The sequence below is a fragment of the Mustela lutreola genome, chromosome 4 (assembly GCF_030435805.1).
Source record: "Mustela lutreola isolate mMusLut2 chromosome 4, mMusLut2.pri, whole genome shotgun sequence".
Taxonomy (NCBI): domain Eukaryota; kingdom Metazoa; phylum Chordata; class Mammalia; order Carnivora; family Mustelidae; genus Mustela; species Mustela lutreola.
In genome coordinates this window covers 56,582,515-56,598,860 of record NC_081293.1, presented here as the reverse complement: position 1 = coordinate 56,598,860, position 16,346 = coordinate 56,582,515, and the positions used below count along the sequence as shown (strand labels likewise).

The 16,346-nt window shown below is 53.4% G+C and overlaps 1 protein-coding gene across 3 annotated transcripts in view; it reads left to right on the top strand.

Annotated features, from left to right (window-relative positions):
* Positions 1-16,346, top strand: part of HK1 (hexokinase 1) — a 112,595-nt gene that overhangs the window by 84,400 nt on the left and 11,849 nt on the right. For all 3 annotated transcript variants that reach the window (XM_059170062.1, XM_059170059.1, XM_059170060.1), the window contains 7 exons: positions 421-540; positions 3,525-3,620; positions 4,227-4,326; positions 4,430-4,613; positions 9,825-9,980; positions 12,455-12,688; positions 14,767-15,071. In XM_059170062.1, coding sequence (XP_059026045.1) covers positions 421-540; positions 3,525-3,620; positions 4,227-4,326; positions 4,430-4,613; positions 9,825-9,980; positions 12,455-12,688; positions 14,767-15,071 — 1,195 coding nt within the window. The remainder of the gene's footprint in view (positions 1-420; positions 541-3,524; positions 3,621-4,226; positions 4,327-4,429; positions 4,614-9,824; positions 9,981-12,454; positions 12,689-14,766; positions 15,072-16,346) is intronic.

The window sequence follows — 16,346 nt, the reverse complement described above, 5'->3', positions numbered from 1 at the left end:
ACAGACCGAGGTAGATATAGATAAAGATCCAGATCCAGAGAAGGGACCAGACACCTCGCCACCCCTGGGCTGATAGAGACCCTCTGCTCCGCTGTTATGGAGGGCTGGGGGGATTTTCTAGTACTTTAAAATTTCCTCAGCACCCAGTGGCTAGTTCTAATTGAAGGGTTGAATGGCTTCCTGCGCTGTGCCGTCTTGCAGGGAAGTCTCTCTTTAAGGGACTCTCTCTAGCATTCACACCCAGCCTGGCTTTCCCGGTAGGGCTGCGGGGTGCTGTAGGGATGCTGCAGGGCGCCGCGGGAATGGGCAGCCGTTATGGCCGCGCTCTTTTCTGTGTGTGCAGAGGGAAGTGTTTACATTTTTCCCCCAAATGTGGGCTCCCCTCTCTCCCTCCTTACAGCTCTCTTGTGCTTCCTCCAGCTTTTTGATCATGTGGCTGAGTGCCTGGGAGACTTCATGGAGAAAAAAAAAATCAAGGACAAGAAATTACCTGTGGGATTCACATTTTCCTTCCCTTGTCGGCAGTCCAGAATAGACGAGGTAAGCACACTCTGGGCTTGGCGGGCCCCGGAGGAGCCCCAGAGTGGGAAAGTCAATGAGCCCCCGTTCCCAACTCTTTCTCCCCTTTTGCTCTCCTGGACAGATGGCCCGCCTATCTTGTATTTCTCAAGAAACATTTGTAGGAATTAACGTGAGATCGTGTTACTGTGTTTGTCTTTCAATTACTTAGGGATTTCCATATTTCTGGAGACGGGGTAGGTGTGGACATTTATAAAATCCAAGCAAGTGAAAGAAAAGACAGTAGGTTTGGTGGAAGTGGTGAGAGGCGGGCAAACCTTTTGTCAGGGTTGTGCAATGTGGAGTTTACCTGGAGGCTGTCCCGGGAATGGGGAGTCTGGTCAGGACCCCATGTCTCAGGTGCCCGGGCTGCACCCGAGCAGCTCATGTCCAAAGCTTTGCACATGAGCAGCTCCACCCCGGAGAAGCCCTTTGTGACCTCTGTCTGGGTCCTCGTGCCCATGGTGTTGTGGGTCATTGTTGATTCATTCACCTGCTCAGCAGGGAGGGACTCAGACAAACCCCAGGGCACCACTGTGCCTCGGATGGCACGCACGGAGACAGAATGAGTAGATGCGACATGAGAGACAGAAAACACACACAGCGACCTGTGAACAAGCTTCTCATAATAGGGACCCTGAGAGTTCATGTTACCGAGGGGCCGTCAGGTACCAGGGTCTCTGTTCGAACGTGCACCCCACAGTGAACATGGTATCTTCAAACACGCCCAGTTTACAGATGAGGACACTGAGGCTGGCAGGGGTCAGGAACCTGCCCAGGATCACCCATCTGGGAAGCAGCAGAGCCCAGACTCACTCTGGGCGGTTTGGCTCCCGGGCCGGTGCTCCTAACCAGTCTGCTTCCCTGCAGGAGAGTAGTGTTGGTGCATATGGCCCCCTCCACGCTTCTGGGCAGCTCCCCTGTGTGTCTTTATTGGTAGGGTAAGCGTCCTGTCTTGGCCACTGCTTCATGCCCTCGGAGCCCTTCTGTCTGTGCCCTTTGTATCATCACATCATGTTGGAGCAGGAGGGGGCTTGAGGGCTTAGTAGGGCAAACCAATCAGTGCCCAGTTGGAAAACCAGACCTCCCAAGGTCACAGGGCTTATTAATGGCAGACCTAGGGCCAGAATCCCAGACATTCCTGTCACCCGTTCCTTCCCCCTCCCCCCATTGAAGACCTCTGGGACACTGCTGTCCCCGTCCCCATTAGGACTGCTTTGGCCTATCCAGACTCTCTGGTGTCTGGCTTGTAACACCTCCAAGGTGTTTGGATCACTTTGGCCTCCATAGTATCTTCTTGAACCTTTCTCAAGGCCTGTTCTTGGTACTAAGTTTTCCTTGGCCTCTAAGAGCAGAGACGTGACAATCACATCCCCCTGGGAAAAGGGGGGCAGAGACTGCTCGACCTAGCTCCGTCGTCAGGGACACTGCCTACGTGCCATCCCCGGATGGCCGGGCTAGGCCCTGGGAGAGGACAGGGAGCAGATGGGGCCCGCCCCACAGAAGCTGCCATCTTCTGGGGAGGAAGGCATTGCAGAAGGGGGAGAGAATATCCTCAGAGGCAGGAGAGCCCCCCAGGGCAGGGAAGATGTGTCTGTTAGAGGGGCTTTGTGAGCAGAGAGGTGAGAGGGGCCCCCCCTCCCAGGCCTTGACCCCCATCCGAGGAGGGCTTCCTAGGCTGGGCTGCACTGCCTGCTGGGAAGCCGGTGAGACTAATTACCCATGGGCGGGGAGGATGCTATGCACACTCTTCAGGGCTGCCTGGAACCTTCTGGATTCTCCAGATCTAAACCAGCTGCCTTATTCCCCAGATGAGCAAAGTGATCCTCAGAGGAATCCAGGGAGCTGCCCACAAGGATGTGGGCAGAGGTGTGAGAATGGGACTGGTCTCCTGACTTGCAACTCCATATTCTTTCCACAACATACTCTCTGAGGCTTTTGCAGGTTGGGGTTGAGGGGAAGAAGACAGGGTCTAGGGGTTTCTGGAATGCCTGGCTTAGGAGCAGGCTGCTGCTGAACAAAGAGCCACAGAGAACCACATCTCCTAAGCACCGCCCCGTTCTGTGTGGCTTTCACTGTGAGCGGGGGCGGGCTGCGTGTGGACAAGCACCCACCCCTGTGGCACCTCAGAGGCCCACGGGGCCCGAACCACAGCTCTTTCCTACCCTGCCGCACATGTGGGCATATTTCTCCATTCAGAGAAAAAATAGTTAAGTATAACATTTATTTTTTTCGACTCTTTGATTTAAAAAAAATACAAAAGCAATTATATAATGCTATTTATATAGATAATATAAAGATGTAAAGCAAAGACTAAAATTCCTACCCTTCCCGATTCTCAAGTGAGTGACCATTGGCTGTCTAGTCTTGTTGATAAGTCTCCATTAATACACAAACAGAGATGGGGCCTATTGGACCCATTAGTGGAGTTGCTGCTTACAAATGGGGGTTAAATTCCAAAGTTAGGGAAGAGGCACAAGTCATATGCGCTGGGTATTATCCTTATGTCTCTAGCACCTGGCTCTAGAAGTTCAGTAGCCAAGAATTCTCCTGACATTTTGTTTCTCTTCCCCATTTGGCTCTGCCTGTCTTCCCTCCGGGCTCTGGGAGCTGGGCTCTGGCTTGCCAGCATGGAGGGGGATCAGGTAGTAACAGGATTTCTCTTGTTCTCTTTTTACTTGAAGTCTGGCTGTGTAATCGACATCCAGGCAGATTTGCACGCTGGATTCTAGCCTGAGCCGCACGGTTTCTTTCCATGGCATCCCCCAGAGAGATCCGTCCTGCCAGTGGGTGGACAGGAGACGGGACGGAGTCTGGCTCTGTGGTTACCCGCTGTGATCTGGAGGGAGTCGCCTGTCCTCTCTGGGCCTCTGCTTTCTCACGGCCCTTGAGCGGCCTCCTCAGGGACCTGGGGCTTCTGCAGGACTCCCAGCCCTCATCCAACCCCCACCGGCTCTCCTTCGCAGGGCATCCTGATCACCTGGACAAAGAAATTTAAAGCGAGCGGCGTGGAGGGAATGGATGTGGTGAAGCTGCTTAACAAAGCCATCAAGAAGCGCGGGGTAACTCTTCTCTGGGCCACCTGTCCCGGCTGTGTGGAGGTGGGGCGGTGTGGGGAGGAGGCTGGGGTCTGGAACAGACCAGGCCCTTCCTGGGGGCAGTTGGGCATGGCCGGAGGCATCATGCTAGGTGTCCTGAAGGCAGATGAACAGGGAGAGTCCACAGCCCGGAAGGTCAGGGTGGTTCAAAGTGGGGTTCCCAGAAGCGCTGCATGGAGTTCCTGAACCCCATGAGGGGTGGGAGCTGCCTCCTCCTGACTGGGGTGCTGGGCTGTGCGGAGGCAGCTGACACATGCGGGGGTCACCTGCGTGGCTGGAACAAGGGCCGTCAGCACGGGGCTGTAGTGCGTGGTTTGCGGAGGGCTATGCCTCTGCTCGGAAGAGAGTCTTAATCCGGGTAATGAAGGTGACCGTGCGGTTTCTGTGCTGGAACCACTGCACTCTCATTCGGTTGGTCTGGGGGCCAGCAGTCAGGAGCAGTGGTACACCCCACTGCAGGAGCAGTGCTGGCTCCGAACACGGGGGCTCACTGGCCGTGCCCTCTTGGACATAGGTGATCTCTGCTCCCATGTGAGAGTGGACAGAGACAGCCCCATTCTGTGTCCCCAGGACTACGACGCCAACATTGTGGCCGTGGTGAATGATACAGTAGGGACCATGATGACCTGTGGCTATGATGACCAGCAGTGTGAAGTTGGCCTCATCATCGGTAACGTCACCCCTTTCCTCATGCCCTCCCTCAGCCGGGGTTTCCAGAAGGCACAGGCAGCCCGCTCTCGCAGCTCCTGAGCTGGTTCCTCTTTCTCTCCAAGGCACTGGCACCAATGCCTGCTACATGGAGGAACTGAGGCACATCGACCTGGTCGAAGGCGACGAGGGGAGGATGTGCATCAACACGGAGTGGGGAGCCTTTGGGGACGACGGGTCTCTGGAGGACATCCGTACCGAGTTCGACCGGGAGATCGACCGTGGCTCTCTCAACCCCGGGAAGCAGCTGTGAGTCCCACCTTTTCTGCCCCGTTGTGTGCGTGACCTTGGGGATACTTAGCCAGAGTTAGGAGCTGAGATGAGGGGGGCGGAAAGGCAGGTGATCACAAAGCTGAAGCCCATCAAATCTGCACAATCTTTCATTCCTTTGGCTAGCTACACGGTTGTAGCAGCTGCAGCTTTAAAAAGCATGTTTTGAATGATTTTCTCTTTGTTGAATTACGCTGTAATTGTGTCCTGGTAAAAAGTTCTGAAGATGAAGAGCACAGAAGTGTAGAACTAGGGTTTCAAAACCCTCGTGCACCCTGGAGTCACTCGCACTGCTGCCCCGGGGGAGGTGAGGCCCCGTGGCAGGCAGGGCAGCTGCCGACCAGGGGAGTGAGCGTCTTGAGCGCCTTGCGCTGGGTTCCAAGGGTACTGAGGACCCCCTTTCTGTCCCGTACTTAGAGCTAGTTGGGGAGGCGTGTCCCACGTTTGAACATCTGTCCTGCAGAGGAGTGGGGGCTAACCTTTGGAGTCATACAGAGCTTAGGGAGCCCAGAGCATGGAGAAACTTCCCCCATGTTACGTATGGGCAGACGGGTCAGTGTTGGTAACAAACATCAGACATACTGGGCCGGTTCTTTTTGGCCTCGGAGAGCTCCCGGCTGCAGAGGTGTGAGTGATGTTATTCAAGGCGGTGTGGGCATTTGTTGATTTGAGCTATTTGGTTCCTGCAGTGCGTGCTCCTATTTCTCTGTGATGCCGGTGGGCTGCTGGCTCTCTCTGCCGGCCCTGCCAGCTGCCTCGCCCTGGGATCAGGTGCTGTCAACGTGCTGACTCTCTTGGCTATGGGTCCTTATCCCGTGCCAGAGAGACATGGGAGTTCGTTTGTCATTTTTGAAGCCCATCCCCCCAAAATCTCCGCACCTCGGGCTGGATGAGGGGGCTTTCCACCCGAGCTAATGGCATCATGTAAATGGCCAGCCGCCCTCCACCGGGAATGGCGGTGGCAAGTAACCTGGGTTTGTTAGAGAATGCCAAGTTCTTAGACCCAGTTTGAACATCTACTTTGTATCCAGAGACTGGGGTACCAGCTTGGGATAAAGGATGCCAGTGTTAAAGCTCTGATAGCCAAAGGTGTTTTTTCCCCCAATCTGTTCATCTACTCATCCGTTCACGGGAGAGCTGCGGCTTTACTCGATGGCCCTGCTGTCTCAGGGACCTCTGGGGGATATTCTGTAATATGTACATATGCAGCGTGTTACATTTGCAAGCATACGTGACCCCAGGGGTTTCAGATAAGACATTATGTAGCTGTAGTGTCCGTCATGCCCTTAATCAGAAGGGCAGGGGACTGCTGCCTTCTCAGTGGAGCAGGGCAGTTACCTGGGATAACTGACAGATATGACCCAGGCCCATCTGTCCTGGCTCCAGTGGGGGGATCCCCTGTGGCTTGGGTGGAAACCTGGATTTCGCTGCCATCCGTTTTGAATTATTTCTGAATTTTTCTAAGGGGCTGAACTATAGCCCTTGGCTGAATGGTGAACTGGGCTCACAGTTGCCTTACAATAAGCATTTTTGGAATGATGGCTGGATGGATGCGTGGATGGATAGTGGATACGGAGGGGGGATGGGGATGGACAGATGAAGGATGGGGGTGGGGGGAGATGGGTGGATGGTTGAACGGATGGATGGAGGGTGGAGGGGCGTGGCTAGATGGCTAGCAGATGGGTGGGTCAATAAACAGTGAATGGGTGTAAGAGTGAAGGGTGTATGTATGTTTCCCTGTGAACCGAGCCCCAAAGGTCAGCTCTTGTTAAGAAAAAGCTGAAGAAGGGACAACGCCTTGAGTTACATCATGTATTCCTGGAAATAGGCTACTGGTCAGAGAGTTTTTTGCCAAAAAAATTTCTGCTCTTTTCTTAGGTTCCTTGTCTAAGTTTTTGGGGATTCCCTGTGTTGTCGTCTTTGCGATGCCGAGTTCTTCAGAGCCATCTTGTCCTTCTTGTCAGGGAGGGGTGTTAGCTCCATTTGACTGGTGGGAAAATTAAGGCCCTGGGATAGGACAAGCTGCCCCAGGAGTCCTGGTTGAGCTTTGATCTGGTTTGGGCTTAGGGTTTTCTGCCCCATTTGAAAATTTGAGTTTTTAGAGTGAGCTTCTAGAATGTCTAAGAGTCAGCTCTTCTCATTTTCAGACAAACGTTTATCAGGAAGGGTCTGGAGGAGTGATTTTTCATCCCTGATTGCATATCAGAGTTACATAAAGGCCTTTTAAGAACATACTGCTGCCCGGGCAGCCCTCACCCTACCTACCTCCCTCCTAGTTCTGACTCTCACTGCGCCTGGGCTGGGGCTGTCCTCAGGAGCCGGAGAGTTCCCCAAGTGATTACAGTGTGTAGCCAGGGTTGAAAATGTAGGCATGTGGGATATGCACAAAGGCCAACCCCCAGATGGGCTCTGGACCCCTACACACCCACTCATTCATTTTGTCTGACGTTTACCCTGACAATGTACGGTTGCCGGGAAGGGCATCGGCATGGTAGCTCTGTGGGTCCTGCCTTCCTTGGTGACCTGCTGCTTTCAGGACAGCAGGGGACGGCTCGGAGTAGTCAGCAGCCCCAGCCAGGCCCCGGAGTTAGGCGGTGTCTCTCTAAAAGGGGTCAGACACCCAGCTCCCTCCCTGCTGTCCTTGTATTCTAGGCCTTTGAGATTCTGGTCACATACCTATCTCCTACTCTGGATTTGAGTTCCATCTTCTTTCATTTTTAATTCTCTTTCTCCTCCCCTCCTGTCTCCTTGGGCTTCTTGATCTTCTTTTTCTGTGTCGTGTCTGGACTTTTGAATGCCATTGCCTGGTGTGATTCCTTACTGCATCCTTCAAAAGGCAAGGAGACACTTGCCTCACAAAACAGCACCAGCAATGAGCAGGACGCTTCGACCTGGAGAGTTCTTCCGTCTGAATGGTGGCAAAGTCCATCCCCAGACACCCATGCTTACCATCGCTCTGCCCACTCTGCAGACCTCTGCACACTGCTGGTCCCGCTTAGCATGGCCTCAGACCTGTTCTACCTCTCCGTCCCTGGGCTGCCTGTCCCAGCACACCCTGGCTGCCAGGGGAGCTCTTGATTGGCCGTCAAGTCCTGGCTCCCCTTGTCTGACCATGACCCCCATTCTGCCCCTCCCAGCCTGTCCCCAGGCCCCGTTGGGTCTCAGCCCTGCCTGGGTATGCCAGCGGGCAGGAAGGCCACAGCACCACAGTGTTGCCTGCCAGCCTGTGGTCATCAGCCTCTGACTCCCACCAGGCAGGTCGCCACTTGCTGGGTCCCGGTGGGAAAGGAGCCTGTTGTGTCCGTGTGCCTCCAGTGGGCCGAGTGAGGCCCATCAGAGGTGCCTTTTCCTCATCCTGCTGCTCTGACGGCTTCAAAGGATCTGTGTACATAAAAGACGTCCTATGGGAAAGGGAGATCATTTTGCATGCCTCTGGAGGGCACAGTGAGAAGCAATGGATAGAAGGTGCCAGGAGACTGATCTTAGCTCTTGCTAAGGGGAAGAAGCTTTTCTGTTGTCACATCGCCCGAAGGGGGCCAGCTGCCTAGGGAGGAAGTGAGCTGTTAACAGTGATAGCTCACATTTGATGGCATTGTCCACAAGAGGGGCACGACAGCATGGTGCTGAGAGCCTAGCCTCTGGTGCTTAACTGGGTTCCAAGTATGGATTTGCTACCCCTTGGCTCTGTGACTGGGCAAATGATATGACCTCTCTGGGCCTCAGTTTCCTCATCTGTGAAATGGAGATAGTGACATTGTCCACCTCATGGGACTGTACTGAGCATGGAGTAAGTTAGTACACGTGATGTGCTTAGAAAAGCGTGAGACATTCCTGATGCAGACACGGTAGCACCTCCCCCCCATGAGCCCTGCACGGTGACCTCATCAGCGGGCCCTCCCCTCTCCCCAGTATCCAGGTGAGGAAAGCAGGGAGTAGAGAGCATGGTCAGTGGAGAGCCAGGATGCAGCCCAGACAGTCTGGCTCCTGCCTGCTTTGAGATTCCTGATCGGGACTACACAGAGGCAGTTCCCACAGGTCCTTGGGGTGCTGGCGGAACGGCCGGGCCTCAGAGAGGCGCCGTTCTGCCAGGGATCTCCGACACAACCTTGGCTGGGGCGGTCGTGTCTGGTCCTGTCCGGAGCGGGAACAATGCGGACCGTGTTTCTCTGTGCCCATGTTGGGGTAAAGGGGGGCCAGGTGCTCAGGTCCCAGCAGCACCCAGGCTGGCTCAGGGGGGAGCAGCATGTTCTGCTGTGTCACAGGCAGCTCTGGGGGTGCCAGCTAGGCTCCCTCGGGGGAGAGGCAGGCTCCTGGATGTCAGCCTGCCGCTGTGGTCTGTCCCGGTTGGAGCTCCCTCCTGGCCCCTGCTTCACCAACACATGGGGCCCGAATCTGGCTCGGAGGTGGCACAGAGCCCTGGTCTGTGGTCGCCGCTCTCCTATAGCCTTGGGCTCAAAATGGCTGCTGCGCTTCCAGACCTGCCACCTCCCAGGGAGGCAAGAGAGAGAGAGGATATACTCTGGGACTGGCCTGTGGCTGCCCATGAACTGCTCAGAGCCCTCCTTGGGATTTAGGGTAATGTCAGTGAGGGAGGAGTAGGCTCCCCAAAGCAAATTCATGGTCATTTTGGCTAGAGAAGGAGAACGTGGATGCTGGAGGGGTGGCCAGCGACAGAGGTTCTGTGGGGCGTGGCTGTGTTTCAGCCCCATCAGCTTCCCCCCCCCGCCCCAAGAAGGCATTTACCCTTTCTGAGCCGGGAAATGGAGAGAATACTTCCAGCCACCTTCTGTCACAGGGCTCGGGGACTTCCCTGCTGGAGTGATGGGCAGGAAGGCCCTTTAAAAAGCACAGTGCAGTGTTTTGTAAGAAAGGATCGTGTTCTGCATTTCTGGGGCGGCCTCCTCGTCATCCCCAGTCTCAACCTCCGGGCAGCCTTCCCTGCCTGTCCCCGTGCCCTGCCCTGGCGATGGGTGTGGGGTCTGGAGGAGATGCCCCCTTCTCCACTGCTGTGTCGTGGTCATTTAGTGACACAGGTGTGTGATTTTGCCTGCTGGTGAGCCCGTGAGCATGAGGCAGTGCCTCCTCCTTCTCCCTTCTGCCTCCTGCCTGCCTGTCCTGCACCTCATGAGCTGCCCTGGGAGGACGCTTGTAGGGAGGCCCTGAAAGGTGCCACGTGCTTTTCTCCTGCAGGTTTGAGAAGATGGTCAGTGGCATGTACTTGGGGGAGCTGGTGCGACTGATCCTGGTCAAGATGGCCAAGGAGAGCCTCTTATTTGAAGGGCGGATCACCCCGGAGCTGCTCACCAGGGGGAAGTTCAGGACCAGTGATGTGTCAGCCATTGAGAAGTAGGTGCTGCCCCTCGGGCTTTTCTCTTTCCCTTCACTCCACCCCGCACCCCTGCCCACCTACACATGTGAGGGCTGGTGATTAGAGGCCAGGAAACTGAGATTCCACTGGGGAACAAGGAGTTCACTGAGCCTGGGCCCTGGGCTTAGAAGCCCCCTGGGACATGTGAGGACCTTCTCCAGACTCTGCTTTAGAGAACCCTGGTGACCTCAAGATAATTGGGTGGTCCCTGAAGAAAGGGTTCTATGGCTAATAGGATTGGGAAATAACTGCATATTTATTCTCCATTGAGAGATCTGTAATATTCATTACCATATTAAAGAAAACAGTTCATTTTGGTTGACTTATAATTTCCCAAAATCCTTTTTTTCTTTTTTTTTTTTGAGTGGGGGGACACAAAACGAGAGCACGTATGTGAACGGGGGTGGGGGGAACGAGAGAGAGAATCCCACACAGCCAAGCAGGGTCCATGCACAGTGTGAAGCCTGACTTGAGGCTCGATCCCACCACCCTGAGATCATGATCTGAGCAGAAATCAAGAGTTGGACACTTAACCGACAGAACCACCCAGGTGCCCCACTTTCCCAAGCCTCTCTGGTGCCTGAAACACCCTTCCCACTGCCCACCTCCCATTCTCTCACCTCTTAACAGCCCGATGTGTTCCCTGGCACAAGTTTGATAAATGTGGTTAGCAGCTGAGACGGGGCCGATAGGGAGGACCGAGACCAGCCAGCCACCTGTCTGCGCTCTTTCTGCCGCACCATGAGAAACCCAGGCGTCTCTGCCCCAGCTGTGACTTGTGGCCCTGAACCCAGAGAGGGAAGAGGGTGAACTTGATCCCAGGGCAGCCTGATGTGGTTGGGCGCCTCCAGGTCTGAAGGACTGGTGTCTTGGGGCTGGCCTCCGTGGGCCACCAGGCTCGGTTCCCGGTTCGGAGACAGGTAGCCGTGCAAGGCGCTCTGCTGAAAGATAGGGCTGGTCCGGTGCTAGAGACGTCCATTCATCTCCACATGAGGCTGTCGTTCCCACTGCCCTTCTGAGTGCCAGAGACATCAAGCTGGTGGCTTCCTAGTTCTGGCTCCTGGGGGCATATGCAGGTCAGTGGGCTGCAGTCAGAGGAGGCAGCTGTGGAAGTTGGAAGGGGTTTATGTGGACTTACTCCTCTCTCACATCCCCGGGCATTTACCCTCGGATCACTCTCCCCCAGGAGCTCTTGAGGCAGAGCGACTGTCAGTAGGACGCCAGGTTCCGAGCTTCTGGCCTTCTCTCTGCTCGAGCCCCCCAGTTAGCTACTGGGAAGGTAGGGGACAGGAGGCCCATGGCGGGTCTTCAGAGCCATTGACAGTTAGGAAATGCTTGCCTTCCCTTTGGCCTCTTCTGGTGTTGGCTCTTTGGTTACCAAGAAACAAAAGCCCACTTGAACTAGTGCAAGAAGACAGGTAGACTGCCGTAAATGTATCTCAACAGAACCTGAGTGTCCCACCAAGGCAGACGTTCAAAGCATTTTCTTTAAAATCTGCAGTAAGATGGTGTCACCCATTTTTATTTAGCATTGTTCTGAAGTCTTAGCCAGTGGAAAGAAAGAAAGAAAAAAAAGGAAGGAAGGAAGGAAAGAAAGAAATTAAAGGCATAAGAATTAAAAAAAAAAAAAAAGGAAGTAAAATTATCATTATTTGGATGTTAATTGTCTGTGTGGGACACCAGAAATACCTTGACAAGTGAATAGAATAACAAGAGGTTAGGGAGTTCACTGGAGATAAGGTACAAAAGTCAAACTGCATTTCTATATATTGGCAATAGTTAAAATATGCATGTGTTTAAATAAGCCTTTTATTTTAAAATATTTGTAGACTTAGAGGAAAATTGCAAAGATGGTACAGAGTGTTCCTGGGTATTGCTGACTCCGTTTTCCCTAAACATCTGACATTACTGTGGTACATGAAGGTGAAAAAAAAGGGAGCATACATATATGTATATATGTTGATATATGCCATCTATACCATACCGTCTATAATAGTAACAAAATCCTAAAGTACCTCAGAATGAATCTAACAAAAGACGCACAGAACGGGTATGCAGAAAATTCAAATTTGACTGGAAAACCTCAAGGAGAGGGGTGTCCGCATCCCAGGACGACTCCCAGACAGACCTCAAGAGCAGATTTGCCTGTGTCTCCGGAGCACCGAGCTCTCGGGCGAAGGTGGCCACGTCTCACCTCTACTTTTCTCTATGGCCCTGGCATGTCATGTCCCAGCCCAGCACAGTTTTTTCTCTTATTACCTGATATTTCTTATGGAGGAGACTCCTTCATGTGTTCTTCTCAGGCATTTGACAGTCTTAATCCCATACCCCCCCACCCCCCCTCCCCCACACATGGCGAATGTATTTCCCCTTCCCAGGACTCTGGACCCTCAGTGCTTTGTGCTCCCCAATGGGATCCTTAACTCACGGTTATTGGCCTCTAACCTCACAGGAATAAGGAAGGCCTCCACAACGCCAAAGAAATCCTGACCCGCCTGGGAGTGGAGCCATCTGACGACGACTGTATTTCAGTCCAGCACGTGTGTACCATTGTCTCATTTCGCTCCGCCAACCTGGTGGCTGCAACGCTGGGCGCCATCTTGAACCGCCTTCGAGATAACAAGGGCACACCCAGGCTGCGGACCACGGTTGGTGTCGACGGGTCTCTTTACAAGACGCACCCACAGTGAGTCTGCCCTTTGCTACCATTGGCACTCAGTGCCCATCTGGGCCGAAGACTTCCTCCAAAGGTCAGACTTTTGCACCCAGTGAAGGTTTTTGGCACACAAGACAATTGTAGTTCTGGGCAGAAAGATCAGAATTGCCCACTTGAGAAGTACCCAACCCTCAGTCAGTTCTCCTGGTGTTGCATCTGTACTGTCCTTTCCCCATCACTTCTTCCGTCATGTTAGAGACATCTGTGCTGCCGGGAACACTGGGTGGAATGTGTCTGTATCTTAAGTTCTCTTGCTTATCCATTTTGTGTCAGAGACCTTCATCCTCATTGTAGCTTGCTTGGGTCATGTTGCAGTGCCCACATTCTTGTTTTGGAAGCTCCTGTGGAAGGCCCCCCAGCCCTCAGAGATACCTTTTGAAAATAGGCAGCTTGTAGACCTTTGCATGTGAGAGCTGGTCCCTGTTGGTGATGAGGGGCTGCCTTCTTGTATACCAAACCCCTTAGCTGCAGAAGCCTTCTGTGGTACCGAGAACACGGCTGGTCCAGTTTTCGAAAGCTAAAGATGAAATTCCGAGTCTTTGTGTGCCATTAACAATAGCTGCCCATGATATGATTGTTTTGCACAAGATCTCAGATGTTTTGGCACTCTGTGTGCGAGGTGCATGTGACGTGGTCTTGTGGGCCCTTCACAGCCAATTCTAAACACAGTTACACGAATGTGGACTTAAATGGAAACCGTTCTGGTACTGAGCAGCTAGGGCGTGAGCTCGTTACATGTCCTTATCTGTTAGGTTTATAATTTTATCTCTCTGTATTTTTAAAGTATTTGTAATTTTTAAAAAAGATTTTATTTATTTATTCAAGAGAAGGAATGAGCACAAGAAGGGGGCAGAGGCAAAGGGAGAGGGAGAAGCAGGCTCCCCAAAGAGCAAGGAGCTTGATGCAGGGCTCGATCCCAGGATCCTGGGATCATAACCTGAGCCAAAGGCAGACGCTTAAAGACTGAACCACCCAGGTGCTCCAGTAACTGTAAAAATTTTGATAATGAAACCAGCTATCTTTTTGAGGGATAGGTGGTTTCTCGGCAAATGTTTGGATAAGAAAGGGATTTGCAACATCACTTTAAACATTTTTTTTAATTGTGGTGAAATATACACTATGGAATTTACTGTCATAACCAGTTTTGAGTATACAGTTCAGTAGTCTCAAGCCCGTGCACACTGTTGTGCAATCGGTCACCACCAGCGCCTCCCCAGCTCTTCATCTCCAATGTCACGAGTACAACCAGTGACTTTGATCAGATGTGTTCTCTTTCAGAAACCACAGGTGTTTGGTATAGAAACTTGAGACAGTTCAAAAAATGACAGAGATTAGAAGGGATTTTTTTCATCCTACCCCTGGCATTGGTCAGTGTTAATATTTTGGGGTTCTGGTTTCCCTGTTTCCTTTGGCAAGCAGCCTTCCACACTTAAAACAGACCATAAACTTTGGGGAGCTTCTGTGTCTCACTGAGTCCTTAAGTTCTCTTCTGGCCGATAAAGAATGTCTTGACTCTTGGGGGCGGAAGGAGAGGGCAAGTGAAAATAGAAAACAAGAGTGGTTATTCGCAGAGCCAGTAACCAATCGAATAAGCAACTGATGAACTCACTTAGTTCCCATCACCCACTATCCTCCAGATCCTGTCAGTCCTCATGGACTCCAAGGTTAAGTCTCAGGCCCAGGGTCACCTAATACAGGTGGCAGAGCTTGTCCTTGTCTTCCGATCTGTCTGACTTCCAAACACCGGGCTCTGGACCTCTGTGTTGTCAGCTCCATCTTGTGATGGAGGACAGAACCCTTTGTGGACCCCGAGTTTTCTGTATTTGATACTCGCGTCTTAATGTGTGTGACTGTGGGCCCTTCCATTTTTCCTTTTTACTTCTCTGCATCTGCCACCTTTTCTCCAAAGCACATGTATGACTTGGGTGCTGAGAACATCAAGTCTAGAACATGGAATTCAGATGTGGAAGAAGAAAGGGGAACCAGAGCTCCTTGACCGATGGCTCAGTCTAACGGTTGTGGCTTGCTTCCTCCCCCCCGGCCCCCAGGTATTCCCGGAGGTTCCACAAGACCCTGCGGCGCTTGGTGCCTGACTCCGATGTGCGCTTCCTCCTCTCGGAGAGCGGCAGTGGCAAGGGGGCCGCCATGGTCACCGCGGTGGCCTACCGCCTGGCCGAGCAGCACCGGCAGATCGAGGAGACCCTGGCCCACTTCCGCCTCACCAAGGACATGCTGCTGGAGGTGAAGAAGAGAATGCGGGCGGAGATGGATATGGGCCTGAGGAAGCAGACGCACGACAAGGCGGTGGTCAAGATGCTGCCCTCCTTTGTCCGGAGCACTCCAGATGGGACCGGTGAGGGCCTCTGCCGCGGCCGACGCACCCCTCCTGCTTCTCCCATCAGGGGCCAAGCAGGGCTGCAGGGAAGTCGCGGATGCGTATATTTTTGGCAGGAACTAGAAACGCAACCCTCTGCTTTCCGTTTTTCCCACTGGCTGGCCCCGTGTGTGAGTCAGGGCACTTGACCTGCCCTGGATCCGGCCTCCCAGGCAAGCACCATCTCTCAAACCACAGTCCCGCTCAGAATCAGAAGGTGTTCTTCCAGCAGTGAGCCTGGGCCGGTCCCGCAACGCTGGGATGGCCGTGGGTCCTCTCCCAAATATATTCACTGGCAGAAGGATAGATGCCCCGTGCACCCTTCCTAGCACCTGACATGGTGTGCGGCGGGGCAAATGGGTCCGGGGCTCCAGACAGGTGGGAGAACAGAATCCAGCCCTTACAGCTGACTTTGCTGAGCGCTCTGGGGACTCGAGGGGCTTCTTGGGTGGGCCTGGAAGTCAGATGTGTGGTGGGAATTAGGTTCCCATGGGTAAGTGACTTACAACTGTGTTACACCCTTGCATTCAAGACCACCCTCAAGCCTAGTGACCTCAAACGGCAACCATGTCTTACTGCTCCTCTGCGCCAGGCCCAGAGGGTCTCTGCTGGACACATTTGTGCATCTGCACTCGCTGGGTCAGCCCGGAGGCCTTGCTCACGCGCCCAGCCGTCAGCACTCAGCGAGGGTGCAGTCTTGGCCTTGGCTGTGAGTCCCATTCTCCAGGGGCCGCCGGGCTCGTCCACATGGCAGCATCAGGACCCATGAAGGAGAGGAGGGACTTTTAAGGCTCTCGGAGGCCTGGGCTGGAACTGGCTCAGCTTTGCCTCTGCCACACTCTGTCGGCCAGAGCGAGTCATAGGGCTGGGCTGGAGCCAAGGGGAGGAGAAACCGACTCCATCTTCCGATGGGAAGAACTGCAGAGTCACGTTGCAGAGGAAAAGTACAGGGAAGAGAATGACTGTGCACATTTTTACAAATACTCTACACATTGATATAAACTGCCAGTTTTTTTTGTGAGTTTCCCTAAAACTGGCTCACTGTTGCCATGCTTTTTAGGAACCCCAGAGAAGTTTGTTTGTTTATCGGGACCATTGGTTCATCCGTGGGTTTTCAGTCCCTGCAGTGAGGCTCGAAGGTCGTGGCGGTCAGAGTGTTCGTGCCCACCCTCCCTGAGCCCGAGTATGTGCTGGAGGGAACAGAAGCTGAAGCTTCCCCCCTGTATTTAATACGGGGGCTCGAGTCTTGGGGCT